Source organism: Aedes albopictus, chromosome 3, assembly GCF_035046485.1.
Source record: "Aedes albopictus strain Foshan chromosome 3, AalbF5, whole genome shotgun sequence".
Classification (NCBI taxonomy): Eukaryota; Metazoa; Arthropoda; class Insecta; order Diptera; family Culicidae; genus Aedes; species Aedes albopictus.
This window is the reverse complement of record NC_085138.1, coordinates 215,931,485-215,950,270: the sequence shown is the minus strand read 5'-3', so window position 1 is coordinate 215,950,270 and position 18,786 is coordinate 215,931,485. Positions and strand designations below refer to the sequence as shown.

General features: G+C 41.9%; 1 protein-coding gene across 3 annotated transcripts in view; it reads left to right on the top strand.

The window, feature by feature from the left end:
• The window catches only part of LOC109419429 (LIM/homeobox protein Lhx5), a 314,686-nt gene that overhangs the window by 164,029 nt on the left and 131,871 nt on the right, over window positions 1-18,786 (top strand). For all 3 annotated transcript variants that reach the window (XM_029877137.2, XM_029877136.2, XM_029877138.2), the window contains exon 4: window positions 5,390-5,775. In XM_029877137.2, the coding sequence (XP_029732997.1) occupies window positions 5,390-5,775 (386 nt within the window). The remainder of the gene's footprint in view (window positions 1-5,389; window positions 5,776-18,786) is intronic.

Genomic DNA, 18,786 nt, shown 5'->3' with positions numbered 1-18,786 from the left:
CCTTGGTCCAAAAACCTTACTTTCGTAAGGGGAATTTCTATCTAGGAATCCTTGGGAACCCGGTGTTTGCTACTTTCAGTAAACAATAAATGGCAAACTCGCGTGTCATGCCTCGAGCCTGTGTGCTTGTCAACAACGTAATAGTTGTCCGTTCACGAACACTCGGTTAGCAGCAGAAGGGCCGACTCCTTCCTTTGAAGGAGTGCCAACAGCAGATAGTCCGGTGGAGAGACGGAAAATTAATCCTGATAACTCCTTCTTAGCCTTGAAAAAGGCTGGTTTGGTATCTGAACTCCAGGGACTTAATAAAACTCTTCACTACTTCTTTTCACTTTCAATTTAATGTTAACAATTCGATAACTTATAACAAACTGAAAACTGATACGAAACATAACTCCCTTTTATACCCCATTCCCCATATACACGCTACCGTCATCACGTGTTCCAGAATGTTCTAGGCGCGCATTCGCGCCGCCGATGGAACATTCTCGACGCATCGCGTAGCCGTCGTCACCACGGTTGTACGCCGCCGCCGCTCTCTCGTCGTCGTTGACTCTCTCTCTCGCATACTCTCATTCGTCGTGTTCATTCGTCTCCTCGGCGGACGGCGTTGCGCTTCGTCGTTGTCGTCGCTCTCAACAGCCAGCCAGCTTGCTGCGCGACTGTCGATCGGGTGGGAAGTGCGTGTTCATTTTACACACGGACACACATAAAAGTTAGCAGGGAGACCGAAATATCCCGCGGTCGACTCGGGGTTAGTAGGATGGGATTTTGGGATTGGAATACGATTGCTGTAGGAACACACGTGACATACATTTACAAACTATGTTCGCGCTGCGCGCGGACAATAGTTGCTACACTCATCTCTGAACTAACCACCAGAGATGTATGTTCTATCACAATGAATTAACTACATCGGCTGTTTTCCTACTCTCCGCATCAACCAATGTGGCGCTAGCTTCTATGCGCGAAAAATCGCTATAAGTAAATCGCAAAAATATTGTATGACGAATACCATCTAAAGGCAAATTCTTCAAAGTGGAACACATTATTCGAAAAAATATTTGGTAGTGGTTGTGCACAATGGTGACCACTATTAAGCCTACCAAATATTTTTTTCGGGAAAAGCTTTGTATTTCAAGTAATTCATGTTTAGATGCATTTCGCCATACAAAATTACATTGATTTACTCCTGCTGATCAACTGTGGCTGCGCGCAAAGCGGGTAGTCCATTAATTCAAGTTGAGATGCATTTCGCCATACAAAATTAAATTGATTTACTCCTGCTGATCAACTGTGGCTGCGCGCAAAGCGGGTAGTCCATTGATGTATCTGTTGGAAACCTCAACAGGAAATAGTCTATTGTTCGGTTTATTTACCGCATGATGAACCATCCCCTACGGATGCTTTTAAACAAGTCATCGCATACTGTACTTAAAAAGGCTTTCCGCTTATTGTTGGCAGTGATGCTTATGCTCACCATATCATCTGGGGCAACTCAGACATTAACTTGAGAGTTTGATGGAGTATTTAAGTAGTACAGATCTTGCATTACTATACTCCAAGTGATTTTGGTGATGCCGTTGATACTACAATGACCTTCATCATGGAAGCTTTTGAATAAGCATGCCCTCTACGATCTGTGAAGATCACAAGAGGAACCCCTTGGTGGAACTCTGATCTGGCGAAACTCAGGAAACAGTGTAGAAAGAGTTGGAACAGACGACGTTCGGCTGGTTCGGAGGCTTTCAGGTCGGCTCGCAAGGCCTGCAGAAAAGCTCTCCGGTCTACTGAACGATCCGGCAACCTTTGTACAAATGTTTCCAGTTTGAGTGCAGTCAGTCGGTATAATAAAATCCTTGCGAAATCAAAGGGCAGCCTATTTATTGCACCCAGAAACAAATAGAAACGCTCCATAAAAAATCAAAAAGCGCTCCATAAAGAATGAACATATATTCCATGAAAATGTGCAATGTTACCCATAAATAATTGAAAACGTTCCATACTTTATATAAAATGTACCAGTAAAACATAAAATTTTCTCATTATAAGTGAAATTTTGCACCAATAAATAATACTGAAATGCTCCACAATAAATTACAATAGAAAAATGTAAATGCTCTATAAAAAAATGCAAATGCTACATAAAAAAAATTGTACCCATATAAAATTGAATAATGATCCACACACTTCGAAAAAATCATGTAATTTTGTGTCATTTTACTCCGACATATAGCAGCGAGTTAAATGACACAAAATTAAGTTTGATCTTACTTTTACAAGAGGCGGTTTCAAGCTTGTTTGTAATTTTACTGCATGGGTCTTTTTGGCTGTAACATAACCTCAATTCCCCTATTCGTTTATCAGAACTCTAACCCCAGGTTTTTCTTCTTATAAAACACAATAAAGACCAGGTGTCTAAATTCAGTATATTTTATTCAATTTTTGTTACTTTGGGCATAAAATTTTAGTTACAACATGCACTCTCCCAGACCAAACCCTCGAGCCGAAAGTTCTCTTCCTGGCATAGAAAAATTAAATTGCACCATTAAAAATTGAAATTGCACCATAAAAAATAGACAAATGCTCCATAAGTATTATCAAACTGCACCATAGAAAAAATGAATTGTTTCATAAAAATTGAAAATCCCCCATAGATAGCATATTCTCATAATTTAATTTGACAGGGCTGAACTGCTTTACATTGCACTGCTTTAGTGGTGCAAATGTTTAAAGTTATGGAGAATTTTCAATTTTTTATGGAGCAAATTAAATTTTATGTGGTGCAGTTTGATAAAACCTATGGAGCATTTGTCTATTTTCTATGGTGCAATTAATTTTTTTTATGGTGCAATTTGATTTTTCTATGGAGCAATATTCAATTTTCTATGGGTACAATTTTATTTTTTTTATGGATCATTTGCATTTTCCTACGGAGCATTTGTATTTTATTATGGAGCATTTCAGTATTATTTACTGGTGCCAAATTTCACTTTTAATGAGAAAATTTTATGTTTTACCGGTACATTTTCTAGAAAGTATGGAATGTTTTCAATTATTTATGGGTAACATTCCACAATTTCATGGAACATTTGTTCATTTTTAAGGGAGCGCTTTTTGATTTTCTATGGAGCATTTGCAATTTGTTATGCTTGCAATAACCTTTTGCCAAATCAAAGGATTTCCGAGTGAACGAACTTCGTTTGCTAAATGGCGATCTGACTTCCTCTGATGAGGAAGTTCTGGAATGCTTCTTCAGCACACACTTCCCTGGATGTATGGATATTACATCTTCGGATGAACCTGATGTCTTTTCTTGTAGTTACGATTCCTTGGCTTCGGCTCGGAGTAATGTAACAATAGAATCGATTGAGTGGGTACTCAATAGCTTTGCTCCTTTCAAATCTCCTGGGGCAGATGGGATTTATCCTGTTTTGCTTCAAAAGGGATTTGATTATTTCAAACATGTTTTGAAAAAAATACTTCTTTGTAGTTTTGCTACAGGGTATATTCTCAAATCTTGGCGGGATATTACTGTGAAGTTTAATTCGAAAGTGGGTCGTGCGTCGTATGAAGAAGCAAAGAGTTTCAGACCTATAAGTTTGACCTCTTTTCTTCTGAAATGCTTAGAACGCATTGTGGATCATCATATCCGTGATGTTCATCTGGCCAATGTGCCTCTTCATGTGAACCAACATGCCTACAAATCTGGAAAGTCTACTGTGACTCTTTTACACAAGGTTGTTTACGAAATCGAGAAAGCATTCGCTCAAAAGCAATCTTGTTTGGGTGTTTTCTTAGATATCGAGAGTGCCTTTGACAATGTGCCTTTCGATGCCATATTGGAAGCCGCACGGAGCCATGGTATATCTCCACTGATTTCCGATTGGATTCATCAAATGCTCAAAAACCGATATCTCTTCTCGACTTTGCGTCTAGCAGGGATTAGGAAATTGAGTGTTTGTGGATGCCCCCAAGGGAGTCTTGTCTCAATAATAGCGGTTTCCTACTTATGATTTTGCCGACGACTACTTAGCATTGTTAGTTGGTATGAGTATCACCACCCTTTTCGACCTGATGCAAAGCGCCCTTCAGGTAGTTGAGGGTTGGTGTCGCCAATATGGCCTTTCGGTTAATCCGAGTAAAACATCTATTGTTCTTTTTACGGAAAGGCGAAACCGTAATGGCGTTTGACCTTTGCGTCTCTTTGATTCTGAAATCGAAGTGACTGAACAGGTAAAGTACGTTGGAGTCATTCTTGATTCCAAGCTTTCCTGGACACCTCACATTGAGTTCTGTATCAAGAAAGCTTGTATGGCCTTCGGGCAATGCCAGCGAACCTTTGGTACAAAATACCAGCTTGAAGGTGTACTAGGGAATTAGGACCACCTCGGCAAGGCTTCTATTTTGAACACTTTTCCGCTATAATTCAGTCAATTTTCAACCAATTGGCATATTTTTTCTGTTCGCGGTGAGATACGTATAGTATCGAGCCATAGCATAGCATAGCATAGCATGAATACTTGCACAAATCTTGGATGGAGTTGCAGAGTTGAATATATCCATTGACATTGCTGATGTCATAAACCCACTCAACTCCACACACCTGGCCAAGTCCTTGCAAGCATTTATAAATCCCTTCATCAACTTAGAAAGAGCCCAGAACTGAAGCAGTTTCCAAGGACGTTGAAAATAGCGAATTTTCAACTTATATGTAGTTATACAACAATATAGAGTACATAAACTGTAATCAGAAAGACCTCACCTAGTTCCGCGTAGTCCACTGACTCCGAGCGTTGCATCTGTATTGATCCTGCAGACAGCAGCACGTAACACTCCATTACTACTACAGTTTCACGATGTACGATGCATTTTATTAATTTTCACAACCTGAGGATACTTTCCGCAATAATTTTCAGCTGAATCATTTTTTCACGGACAATAAAATATGATTTTTTTATAGAACAAAGCGTTTTCACGCCAATAGGAAAAAACACTCCATGTTACGGTCGCGTTGTAAAAATTCTCTAGAGTAAAGTCAGCACTGTTGTAAAATATCTCAAACTTGCATGCTGTTGTAGTGGCTGTTTGCCAAGAGATTTTGAACGTTTTTTTTTGTTATTGTACTTCAACTTACTGTTGTTTGAGAGGGTGGATTTCAAGTTGGTATACCAGCCGGAGGGAAGAAATTGAATGAATGAGTGGAAAACATATCAAATAAAAATAAAGGGATGACAAAACCAGCATGTACCTACTATTCGGCCTTTCCCGCTCAGGAAATGCTCTTGTGGTAAAACGATTTTAATTTTACCAACTCTCTTGATTTCCCCAATAGGAGCAAATATTTGATGAACACATTTTAAATAATTGTTTTCTTTCATTTTTACAGACTCTTTGATTGGTTCTGGATCAGAAGATGAAGATGAAGATGAGCACCTGAGGCCTGGTTTAGGCTTGGGGTCGTTGGGACCAAATGATGGACCACTGGGTGCATCAGATTTATCTGTTCAAAGCATGAGTACGGACAGTAAAACAGGTCACGATGATAGTGATCAGGGTTCGTTAGATGGCGACCCGGATTGTCGAGGAGACTCACAGGCCGAGAATAAGAGCCCCGACGATGGTGGTGGATCTAAGAGAAGAGGTCCTCGGACAACGATAAAAGCCAAACAATTAGAAGTGCTAAAAACTGCATTTAGTCAAACGCCAAAACCGACGAGGCACATTAGAGAACAATTAGCCAAAGAAACTGGACTGCCAATGCGAGTAATACAGGTAAGTGTATTATGTACTTTTTCTTGCCGAGCAGTGCTTATTGCTTATTCATTATCTGTTCGTGTTAGCTGAATTTATTCGATCCAGTTTAGCGATCTCTCACAAAACGATGTCTCCAAGCCGTCTGCATACTGCGGGAATTCAAGTTCAGAGTGCGTAAAAACAGATGGCTTGATTTTATGACACACGACATGGATAGAGCCAATGGGATAACCGTTCGAAACAAATGTCAAAAGATCACAAAAATTAACACGAGAACCACAATCTCCAACCGTGTCGTTGGCCTCCGCCTCCACAAACCTTTTTTCCTTTCAATCGTAAGTTCTTTTACGTATTATTCCTTTGTCAGCGGCATTGTCTCTATGATCTTATTCCGTTTCCACAAGTGTTCCAGCATGAAGACATTAAAAAAAGATTTGGTTGAAAAACAAGATACAGAGGCAGCCAAACAGAATCTAAGCAAATGTAACATGCTCTACAACCACCTGCTGTGCTTGTTAAATGCGTTACTTGTTTGACTTGGAGGGTAACTTAACCGCAATAAGATGATTGTAAAAGTTGTCTCACGGTTTTCACCGATGGGTGATGATTAGATTACGGCATTTTTTTGTCCACTGCCGTTTGCATCCTTTTGTTAGTATTATTCTTGCATAGGAACAACATAGTTTGCGAACAAAAAAATATTTGATGTATGAAAGTTTAATATGATAAATGGTGATGACCATTTTTTGTGGCACCTTTCAATATCAACACAATTCTGGCGCTAGTGCCCATAATCATTTTTCAAATGGAAGGCAACGATTACGTTTTCTGATCATTATGCGTTGTTGGCTATCCCGAACGATGGATAATTTGTTTCGGAGATGAAAGTCATAGAATAAATGATCCACTTGAGTTATTGTAGGCACATTTGGGGAATTTTTCTATCTCGATATAACACAAGAAAGTAAAGTAGACATTTTTATAAATTGGCATTGAAAGAACCTCTCTGGGAAATCTCTATTTTATAATTAACCTATTTGGTAGTCCATAATAACTATCATTTTTGATTTTGTTAAATAATTAATTTTTTGCAACTCGGCACTATAAATACTTACTTTACACTTGCTGTTCTGGCACCAAAACGGCCTACTTTTTCGCACTATATCAAACAGTTGCATTATGGTTCATAATGCAACTCATTTCGGTTGCATTATGAACCATAATGCAATTGTTTGATCAACAATCTGAGTTTCCACCTTGGTTGCCACCGTTTCCACGGTAAGAGCTTGCAAAACTGTGACGGTTATAGCACAGCTTGCTTGATCCAAACTTCAGGTCTAGTCTTGGGTCTAGTATGCTGGTGGAGCACGTGGTCGGTCTCATTGAACTACCGCGAAACATGATGGTATTTACTTACGGAAATGTTCATATTCTAGTAACTAATTTTGGTCATTGCAAAAAAATGTTGTATGCAACTCGTTGCAAAACTCGATTTTTACAGCACTCTTCGTATTTATCCAACTCGGCAAGCCTCGTTGGATAAATGTACGACTCGTGCTGTAAAAATCATCATTTTGCAACTCAATGTATAAATAACTATAATAATAACGATAGATTAGGGTATGAGTGTCATAAGTAATCTTACGCTTCCAAATGCATCTTATTCGAAAACAAGCGATTACGACACCGACTGATCCCGTTATTTTTGTGTTCATGCATGCTAACTTCTAACATAAAATACATACATATGAAACAAAACAAACTTCCTTTTAATCCTTTTAAAGATGAAAATGGGAGCCACATGCTTAAGAAGGGACCTATTATTCTCGTCGCGGTTGAAACCCGAAGTTTTCCCACACACGACAATCGACTTTTCTCCAAAACCATACGTGAAACCTAACGTCGGACATAGTGCGCTGGAATGCTGGATAGCGGACCTGGTCCTCTATCCAGCGCACTATGCCCGACGTACGTGCGTCGCACGGTTTAAGAGAAAAATGGATTTTCGCGTGTCAAAAATTCCGATTTTCAACTGTACGAATATAATACTTATATCTTCATGACAAAACGATTTTTAATGTGATGTTTTAACACAAAGCTATAGCATTTGAGGGCGTCAGAAGCAGAGGGGTGTGACCTTATTTTATTTTTTAGATAATGAACGTCAACTTGGACATCTTTTGCTATTCTGCTATTATCAACGCACCCCACATACACCCCCTGGCATTTGCCGATCTGCGTTATCTTTTCACTGAGAAATACGTCTACCTATTGACGTTTATGGGCTTGCCGGGCCAAGCCATGTAGCTAAGCCAAACGCCCCACCTACAACTGTTGTGTAGGCACTGTTCGCGCCCAAAGCGCTTTGGAGACCACGTGACGAGCAAAGATTTCATCTGTCATCGAGTCCACCAATTACATCGCAGCAATCTACAAAAACCATGTTAACTTTGTTATGTACACTATACCATCAACCATCTATTGTATGTATAATAGCCATCACCACAGCAACATCAATGTTCTGGAAGGTTCCAAACAAACTTCTTGCCCTATAAAACTGATCCCTTCCAGAGCACTGACATACAGTCCATTCCGACCTGGCTAAAGGTCAACAACATCGTAAATAAACGTCATCTTTCTCCTACGAAAGACCACCTCCTTCCCGTTACTTTCTGAGGAAAGATCGTCCCCGTCCAACCCCTCACCATTTCCCTTGGGGCAACCAGAGGCCCCAACATATGGTCCGAACCGAATCGTATACCATCCCGTGGAGCGACCGAATTAGTACGATGTTTTTTTTTTCTTTTTTTTTCTATGCGCGAAAAATCGCTAAAAGTAAATCGCAAAAATATTGAATGGCGAATAGCATCTAAAGGCGTATTTCTCGAAGTGGAATACATTATTCGAAAAAATATTTGGTAGTGGTTGTGCACAATAGTGACTATTATTAAGCCTACCAAATATTTTTCCAGTAAAAGCTTTCAATGGACTACCCGCTTGGCGCACACCCACAGTTGATCAACAGGAGTAAATCAATTTTATTTTGTATGGTGAAAAGCATCTAAACTTGAATTACTTGAAATAAAAAGCTTTTACTGAAAAAATATTTGGTAGGCATAATAGTAGTCACCATTGTGCACAACCACTACCAAATATTTTTTCGAATAATGTATTCCACTTCGATAAATTTGCCTTTAGATGCTATTCGCCATACAATATTTTTGCAATTTACTTTTAGCTATTTTTCGCGCATAGAAGCTAGCGCCACATTGGTCGATGCGGAGAGTAGGAAAACAGCCGATGTAGTTAATTCATTTTAAGTAATTCAAGTTTAGATGCTTTTCACCATACAAAATAAAATGGATTTACTCTTGCTGATCAACTGTGGGTGTGCGTCAAGCGGGTAGTCCATTGAGTTTCAGCATGAGGGTCAAATGTAGCTTAAATCGGTGACGAAATCAGTTTAGTTTTCAACGTTTGAAATGCATTCAAAGCAGCAGCATCCAAACTAAATTTTGCATCTTTCTTTAAAAGATTGTATAATGGTCGCGCAATGGACTACCCGCTTGGCACACACCCACAGTTGATCAGCAGGAGTAAATCCATTTTATTTTGTATGGTGAAGAGCATCTAAACTTGAATTACTTGAAATGGACTACCCGCTTTGCGCGCAGCCACAGTTGATCAGCAGGAGTAAATGAATTTAATTTTGTATGGCGAAATGCATCTAAACTTGAATTACTTGTAATACAAAGCTTTTCCCGAAAAAATATTTGGTAGGCTTAATAGTGGTCACCATTGTGCACAACCACTACCAAATATTTTTTCGAATAATGTGTTCCACTTTGAAGAATTTGCCTTTAGATGGTATTCGCCATACAATATATTTGCGATTTACTTTTAGCGATTTTTCGCGCATAGAAGCTAGCGCCACATTGGTCGATGCGGAGAGTAGGAAAACAGCCGATGTAGATAATTCATTGAAAGCTTTTACTGGAAAAAATATTTGGTAGGCTTAATAATAGTCACCATTGTGCACAACCACTACCAAATATTTTTTCGAATAATGTATTCCACTTCGAGAAATACGCCTTTAGATGCTATTTGCCATTCAATATTTTTGCGATTTACTTTTAACGATTTTTCGCGCATAGAAAAAAAAAAAGAAAAAAAAACATCGTACTAAGTCGGTTGCTCCACGGGATGGTATCCGGTTCGGTTCGGACCATATGTTGTGGCCTCTGGTTGCCCCAAGGGAAATGGTGAGGGGTTGGACGGGGACGGTCTTTCCTCAGAAAGTAACGGGAAGGAGGTGGTCTTTCGTAGGAGAAAGATGACGTTTATTTACGACGTTGTTGACCTTTAGCCAGGTCGAAATGGACTGTATGTGAGTGCTCTGAAAGGGATCAGTTTTATAGGGCAAGAAGGTTGTTTGGAACCTTCCAGAGCATTGATGTTGCTGTGGTGATGGCTTATATACATACAATACATGGTTGATGGTATAGTGTACATAACAAAGTTAACATGGTTTTTGTAGAATGATGCGATGTAATTGGTAGACTCGATGACAGATGAAATCTTTGCTCGTCAATACGAATATCGTCGTGTTCCGTTTGGATTATGCAATGCTGTATTTCAAAGTATTTCAAAGATTTATCAAAAAACATCTAAAAATCTGATTGATGATGGTAAGATTGTTGTTTATATAGATGACATCTCAATGGACTACCCGCTTGGCGCACACCCACAGTTGATCAGCAGGAGTAAATCCATTTTATTTTGTATGGTGAAAAGCATCTAAATTTGAATTACTTGAAATAGAAAGCTTTTACTGAAAAAAATATTTGATAGGCTCAATAGTAGTCACCATTGTGCACAACCAGTACCAAATATTTTTTCGAATAATGTGTTCCACTTCGATAAATTTGCCTTTAGATGCTATTCGCCATACAATATTTTTGCGATTTACTTTTAGCGATTTTTCGCGCATAGAAACTAGCGCCGCATTGGTCGATGCGGAGAGTAGGAAAACAACCGATGTAGTTAATGAGTTAGCTTACTCTTCTGTTGCGAGATCGGTTACTTGGATTTTGACAACTTCTAATAACATTCTAATCCGAGTAAAATCGACCCATTCGATGGGTAGTTTCAGGTAAGCGTGTACATTAGTGTTGTATTGGTGAAATGAATTAACTACATCGGCTGTTTTCCTACTCTCCGCATCGACCAATGTGGCGCTAGCTTCTATGCGCGAAAAATCGCTAAAAGTAAATCACAAAAATATTGTATGGCGAATACCATCTAAAGGCAAATTCTTCAAAGTGGAACACATTATTCGAAAAAATATTTGGTAGTGGTTGTGCACAATAGGGAACACGAGTGGGACGATTTTCACGAAGTCCGTTCAGCTGCTTGGTTTCGCCGATGATATTGATATTATTGCTCGTAAATTAGAGACGATGGCGGAAACGTACATCCGACTAAAGAGTGAAGCCAGGCGAATCGGATTAGTCATTAATGTGTCGAAGACAAAGTACAAGATGGCAAAGGGCTCCAGGGAGGAATCACCGCGCCCACCGCCCCGAATTTATATCGACGGTGATGAAATCAAGGCGGTTGAAGAATTCGTATACTTGGGCTCACTGGTGACCGCCGATAACGACACCAGCAGAGAAATTCAGAGGCGCATTGTGGCAGGAAATCGTGCTTACTTTGGACTCCGCAGAACTCTACGATCGAATAAAGTTCGCCGTAACACGAAGTTAACCATCTACAAAACGTTGATTAGACCGGTCGTTCTCTATGGGCACGAAACATGGACCCTACGTGCAGAGGACCAACGCGCCCTTGGAGTTTTCGAACGGAAGGTGTTGCGTATCATCTACGGCGGAGTGCAGATGGAAGACGGGACTTGGAGAAGGCGAAGGAACCACGAGCTGCATCAGCTGCTAAGAGAACCAACCATCGTCCATACCGCGAAAATCGGGAGGCTACGGTGGGCGGGTCACATCATCAGGATGTCGGATAGCAACCCGACTAAAATGGTTCTCGATAGTCATCCGACCGGTACAAGAAGACGTGGAGCGCAGCGAGCTAGGTGGGTCGACCAAGTGGAGGACGATCTGCGGACCCTACGCAGAGTGCGGAACTGGAGACAAACAGCCATGGACCGAGTGGAATGGAGGAGGCTACTATGTACAGCAGAGGCCACCCCGGCCTTAGCCTGATCGAGATGAGAGATGTGCACAATGGTGACCACTATTAAGCCTACCAAATATTTTTTCGGTAAAAGCTTTGTATATCAAGTAATTTAAGTTTAGATGCATTTCGACATACAAAATTAAATGAATTAACTACATCGGCTGTTATCCTACTCTCCGCATCGAGCAATGTGGCGCTAGCTTCTATGCGCGAAAAATCGCTAAAAGTAAATCGCAAAAATATTGTATGGCGAATAGCATCTAAAGGCAAATTCATCGAAGTGGAATACATTATTCGAAAAAATATTTGGTAGTGATTGTGCACAATGGTGACCACTATTAAGCCTACCAAATATTTTTTCAGTAAAAGCTTTCTATTTCAAGTAATTCAAGTTTAGATGCATTTCGCCATACAAAATTAAATTGATTTACTCCTGTTGATCAACTGTGGCTGCGCGCAGAGCGGGTAGTCCATTGAAGGGAAATGAACTACCCGCTTGGCGCACACCCACAGTTGATCAGCAGGAGTAAATCCATTTTATTTTGTATGGTGAAAAGCATCTAAACTTGAATTACTTGAAATAGCAAGATTTTGCCGAAAAAATATTTGGTAGGCTTAATAGTAGTCACCATTGTGCGCAACCACTACCAAATATTTTTTCGAATAATGTATTCCACTTCGATAAATTTGCCTTTAGATGCTATTCGCCATACAATATTTTTGCGTTTTACTTTTAGCGATTTTTCGCGCATAGAAGCTAGCGCCACATCGGTCGATGCGGAGAGTAGGAAAACAGCCGATGTAGTTAATTCATTGTCACATCATTCAATCGTAATATGGAAATAATGAAAAAATATTCTAAGGCACACGGTGAATGGAGCCCTCACGGTGAATGGCGCCTCTACGGTAGAAGCTTGCTATTTCAAGTAATTCATGTTTAGATGCTTTTCACCATACAAAATAAAATGAATTTACTCCTGCTGATCAACTGTGGCCGCGCGCCAAGCTGGTAGTCCATTTTGTCCGAGGTGGAGTCCAGCCGGATTTTTTTTTCCTTTTTTTCTTTTCAATGAATTAACTACATCGGCTGTTTTCCTACTCTCCGCATCGACCAATGTGGCGCTAGCTTCTATGCGCGAAAAATCGCTAAAAGTAAATCGCAAAAATATTGTATGGGGAATACCATCTAAAGGCAAATTCTTCAAAGTGGAATATATTATTCGAAAAAATATTTGGTAGTGGTTGTATTGTTTCGGGAAAAGCTTTGTATTTCAAGTAATTCAAGTTTAGATGCATTTCGCCATACAAAATTAAATTGATTTACTCCTGCTGATCAACTGTGGCTGCGCGCAAAGCGGGTAGTCCATTGAAACAAACATTGATAAAAAATGTTCTTTATAACTAGATTTCCGTGTTTCTTTACCACAAACAGAAGGAATGCTCATCGAAGAAGTGGCGCATTGAATCTTAATGGTAAATACGATGAAACTTTTAACTACATCGGCTGTTTTCCTACTCTCCGCATCGACCAATGTGGCGATAGCTTCTATTCGCGAAAAATCGCTAAAAGTAAATCGCAAAAATATTGTATGGCGAATAGCATCTAAAGGCAAATTTATCGAAGTGGAATAAATTATTCCAAAAAATATTTGGTAGTGGTTGTGCACAATGGTGACTACTATTAAGCCTACCAATTATTTTTTCAGTAAAAGCTTTCTATTTCAAGTAATTCAAGTTTAGATGCATTTCGCCATGCATAATTAAATGAATTAACTACATCGGCTGTTTTCCTACTCTCCGCATCGACCAATGTGGCGCTAGCTTCTATGCGCGAAAAATCACTAAAAGTAAATCGCAAAAATATTGTATGGCGAATCTAAAGGCAAATTTATCGAAGCGGAATACATTATTCGAAAATATATTTGATAGTGGTTGTGCACAATGGTGACTACTACTAAGCATACCAAATATTTTTTCAGTAAAAGCTTTCTATTTCAAGTAATTCAAGTTTAGATGCTTTTCACCATACAAAATAAAATGAATTTACTCCTGTTGATCAACTGTGGGTGTGCGCCAAGCGGGTAGTCCATTGATTTACTCCTGCTGATCAACTGTGGCTGCGCGCAAAGCGGGTAGTCCATTCTCAGGTCCTTCTGCTTGCGAAGTGTTTCGGACAAAAGCGCGCAAAAAGTGATCATGTATATGTTAAGTGGAAAGTGGAAGTGGGGGTGGAAGCTCAGGTAAAATATTATCTCCTGGGCGCCCACTAAAAACACCACCCCCGGCGAAGACTGGCGCTCGAGCCTAGCTATTTAGCACTGTAGTTGGAGGAAATGCCAATGCAGAACCCGTAGCTTCCGGGAAGGTAAGCCCAGCTCCCTGGGTTAGTGGGTTGGTGTCAGGCCCTGCGAGCCAGCCGTAAAAAAGACTAGCACCGGAAAATCAACAAGAGAAGAATGCGAACCGATACCAATGGCGACGACCACAGCGACGAAAAGGGACTTGCGATTGGAAGCTCGGTACGTGGAACTGCAGATCTCTCAATTTCATCGGGAGCACCCGCATACTCGCCGATCTACTGAAGGACCGCGGGTTCGGAATCGTAGCGCTGCAGGAGGTGTGTTGGACAGGATCTATGGTGCGAACGTTTAGAGGTAATCATACCATCTACCAGAGTTGCGGCAACACACGTGAGCTGGGAACAGCTTTTATAGTGATGGGCGACATGCAGAGGCGCGTGATCGGTTGGTGGACGATCGACGAAAGAATGTGCAGGTTGAGGATCAAGGGCCGATTCTTCAACATTAGCATAATAAACGTGCACAGCCCTCACTCCGGAAGCACTGATGATGACAAAGACGCATTTTACGCGCAGCTCGAACGCGAGTACGACCGCTGCCCAAACCACGACGTCAAGATCATCATAGGGGATCTAAACGCTCAGGTAGGCCAGGAGGAGGAATTCAGACCGACGATTGGAAAGTTCAGCGCCCACCAGCTGACGAACGAAAATGGCCTACGCCTCATCGATTTCGCCGCCTCCAAGAACATGGCCATTCGTAGCACCTTCTTCCAGCACAGCCTCCCGTATCGTTACACCTGGAGATCACCACAACAAACGGAATCGCAAATCGACCACGTTCTGATTGATGGACGGCACTTCTCCGACATTATCGACGTCAGGACCTATCGTGGCGCTAATATCGACTCCGATCACTACCTGGTGATGGTTAAACTGCGCCCAAAACTCTCCGTTATTAACAACGTACATTACCGGCGGCCGCCCCGGTACGACCTAGAGCGACTGAAGCAACCGAATGTCGCCACCGCATACGCGCAGAATCTCGAGGCAGCGTTGCCGGACGAGGGTGTGCTCGATGTGGCCCCTCTAGAGGACTGCTGGAATACAATCAAAGCAGCCATCAACAACGTAGCTGAGAGCACTATCGGGTACGTAGAACGGAGTCGACGAAACGATTGGTTCGACGAGGAGTGCAGAGCGGTTCTGGAGGAGAAGGATGCAGCGCGGGCGGTAATGCTGCAGCATGAAACCCGACAGAATGTGGAGCGATACAGACAGAAGCGGAAGCAGCAGACCCGTCTCTTCCGGGAGAAAAAGCGCCGCCTGGAAGAAGCGGAGTGCGAGGAAATGGAACTGCTGTGCCGTTCACAGGAAACACGCAAGTTCTACCAGAAGCTCAACGCATCCCGCAAAGGCTACGTGCCGCAAGCCGAAATCTGCAGGGATAAGGACGGGAGCCTCCTGACGGACAAACGTGAGGTGATCGAAAGGTGGAAGCAGCACTTCGACGAGCACCTGAATGGCGAAGAGAATATAGGCACGGAGGACCAAGGCAGCGGAGGAAATGACTATGTTGGTGCAGCGGAGGACGGGAACGAACCAACTCCCACGCTGAGGGAAGTTAAGGATGCCATCCACCAGCTCAAAAACAACAAAGCGGCTGGTAAGGACGGTATCGCAGCGGAACTCATCAAGATGGGCCCGGAAAAGTTGGCCACCTGTCTGCACCAGTTAGTAGTCAAGATCTGGGAAACTGAACAGCTACCGGAGGAGTGGAAGGAAGGGATAATCTGTCCCATCCACAAGAAAGGCGACAAGTTAATGTGTGAGAACTTTCGAGCGATCACCATTTTGAATGCCGCCTACAAAGTGCTATCCCAGATCATCTTCCGTCGTCTTTCACCTAAAGTAAATGAGTTCGTGGGAAGTTACCAAGCCGGTTTCATCGACGGCCGGTCGACAACGGACCAGATCTTCACCGTACGGCAAATCCTCCAGAAATGCCGTGAATACCAGGTCCCAACGCATCACCTGTTCATCGACTTCAAAGCGGCATACGACAGTATCGACCGCACAGAGCTATGGAAAATTATGGACGAGAACAGCTTTCCCGGGAAGCTGACTAGACTAATAAGAGCAACGATGGACGGTGTGCAGAACAGCGTAAGGATTTTGGGTGAACTATCCAGTTCATTTGAATCTCGACGGGGACTACGACAAGGTGATGGACTTTCCTGCCTACTATTCAACATCGCCCTGGAAGGTGTTATGCGACGAACCGGGCTCAACAGCCGGGGTACGATCTTCACGAAATCCAGCCAATTTGTATGTTTTGCGGATGACATGGATATTATTGCCAGAACATTTGGAACGGTGGCAGAACAGTACACCCGCCTGAAACGTGAAGCAGCAAAGGTCGGACTGGTGGTGAATGCGGCTAAGACAAAGTTCATGCTGGTAGGTGGGACTGAGCGAGACAGGACAAGCCTTGGCAGCAATGTTACGATAGACGGGGATACCTTCGAGGTGGTAGAAGAATTTGTCTACCTCGGTTCCTTGCTAACGGCTGACAATAACGTGAGCCGTGAAATACGAAGGCGCATCATCAGTGGAAGTCGTGCCTATTATGGGCTCCAGAAGAAACTGCGGTCAAAAAAGATTCACCTCCGCACCAAATGTACCATGTACAAGACGTTAATAAGACCGGTGGTTCTCTACGGGCACGAGACGTGGACGATGCTCGAGGAGGACATGCAAGCACTCGGAGTTTTCGAGCGACGGGTGCTAAGGACGATCTTCGGCGGCGTGCAGGAGAACGGTGTGTGGCGGAGAAGGATGAACCACGAGCTCGCTGCACTTTATGGCGAACCTAGCATCCAGAAAGTAGCCAAAGCCGGAAGGATACGGTGGGCAGGGCATGTTGCAAGAATGCCGGACAACAACCCTGCAAAGTTGGTGTTTGCTAACCATCCGGTTGGTACAAGAAGGCGTGGAGCGCAGAGAGCACGATGGGCGGACCAGGTGGAGCGTGATCTGGCGAGTGTTGGGCGTGACCGACGTTGGAGAGCTGCAGCTGCAAATCGAGTATTATGGCGGCAAATTGTTGATTCAGTATTATCATGAATTTGATGTTAACTAAATAAATGAATGTTAAGTGTTTGACAGCACTTTTGCTGGTGTTTCAGCAGTGTCTTATTTTGCTGGCTCTTCAGTTATGATTGCTGCATTTACGGGATTCTATAGTTTGCTGATACCCTTCCAGCAATTTATTTTGCTGGATGGAAAAATCGAAATTTGGTGTGTATCTATCATTTCATTATCCACTTTGATCTCTAATCCCTTGTACTCTGAGTAGAAAAAGACCGATATAGCCACGAAATCATCAAGAAAAAATATTCGTGACAGAGAATGGACTACCCGCTTGGCGCACACCCACAGTTGATCAGCAGGAGTAAATCCATTTTGTTTGTGTTTTACCATGGACTCGATTTTCAATGGACTACCCGCTTTGCGCGCAGCCACAGTTGATCAGCATGGACTCGATTTTCAATGGACTACCCGCTTTGCGCGCAGCCACAGTTGATCAGCAGGAGTAAATTAATTTAATTTTGTATGGCGAAATGCATCTAAAATTGAATTACTTGAAATACAAAGCTTTTCCAGACAAAATATTTGGTAGGTTTGATAGTGGTCACCATTGTGCACAACCACTACCAAATATTTTTTCGAATAATGTGTTCCACTTTGAAGAATTTGCCTTTAGATGGTATTCGCCATACGATTTACTTTTAGCGATTTTTCGCGCATAGAAGCTAGCGCCACATTGGTCGATGCGGAGAGTAGGAAAACAGCCGATGTAGGTAATTCATTGGCACGCTTCCTATATGCTGTTATATGAATAAAAAAACGTGTGCATTTCAAATCATCCAACTTTTACTTGGAACGCCCATAATTGATGATTATACGACAAAGGTGTTGACAACATATAATGTCGAGCCAAAATCATCCCCATGTTCATTGTGGGGAAAGAAGACGACTTTATTTTTACTATATGGCTCGGTCACACGCAGTACCTCGAGCCATGCTGGCTCGTGGCCCTTATTGTTGGCATTTTCAGGTTCGTCTCGATCTGGACGAAGATAAATTACATGCTAATTGGTGCATAACCCTGTGGCGCTGTTTGTCAGTATGCGCGGCCCATGAAACTGGATGGCAGTAGAAAATTCCTATCGTATCATGAGTCACCGTGTCATCGTCAGGATTCATAACCACATGTCGACAAAAATCTCACCGGATAAATGGATTTTTTATATGGCTTGTTTGAAATTTCAACTGATGTTTTTCATGTTATAAATCTGAAATATACACGCATGTTATCTTGAATTCTAGTTGGTTACCATCGAAATATATGAATGACCATTCCATCCACTCACTCTGCGGATCACTGTTATGGTATAACCATGCGATATACTGAAGTTGTTCATAGTATGATTGATAGCTAACAAATGAATGATGAGTCCGCAAAT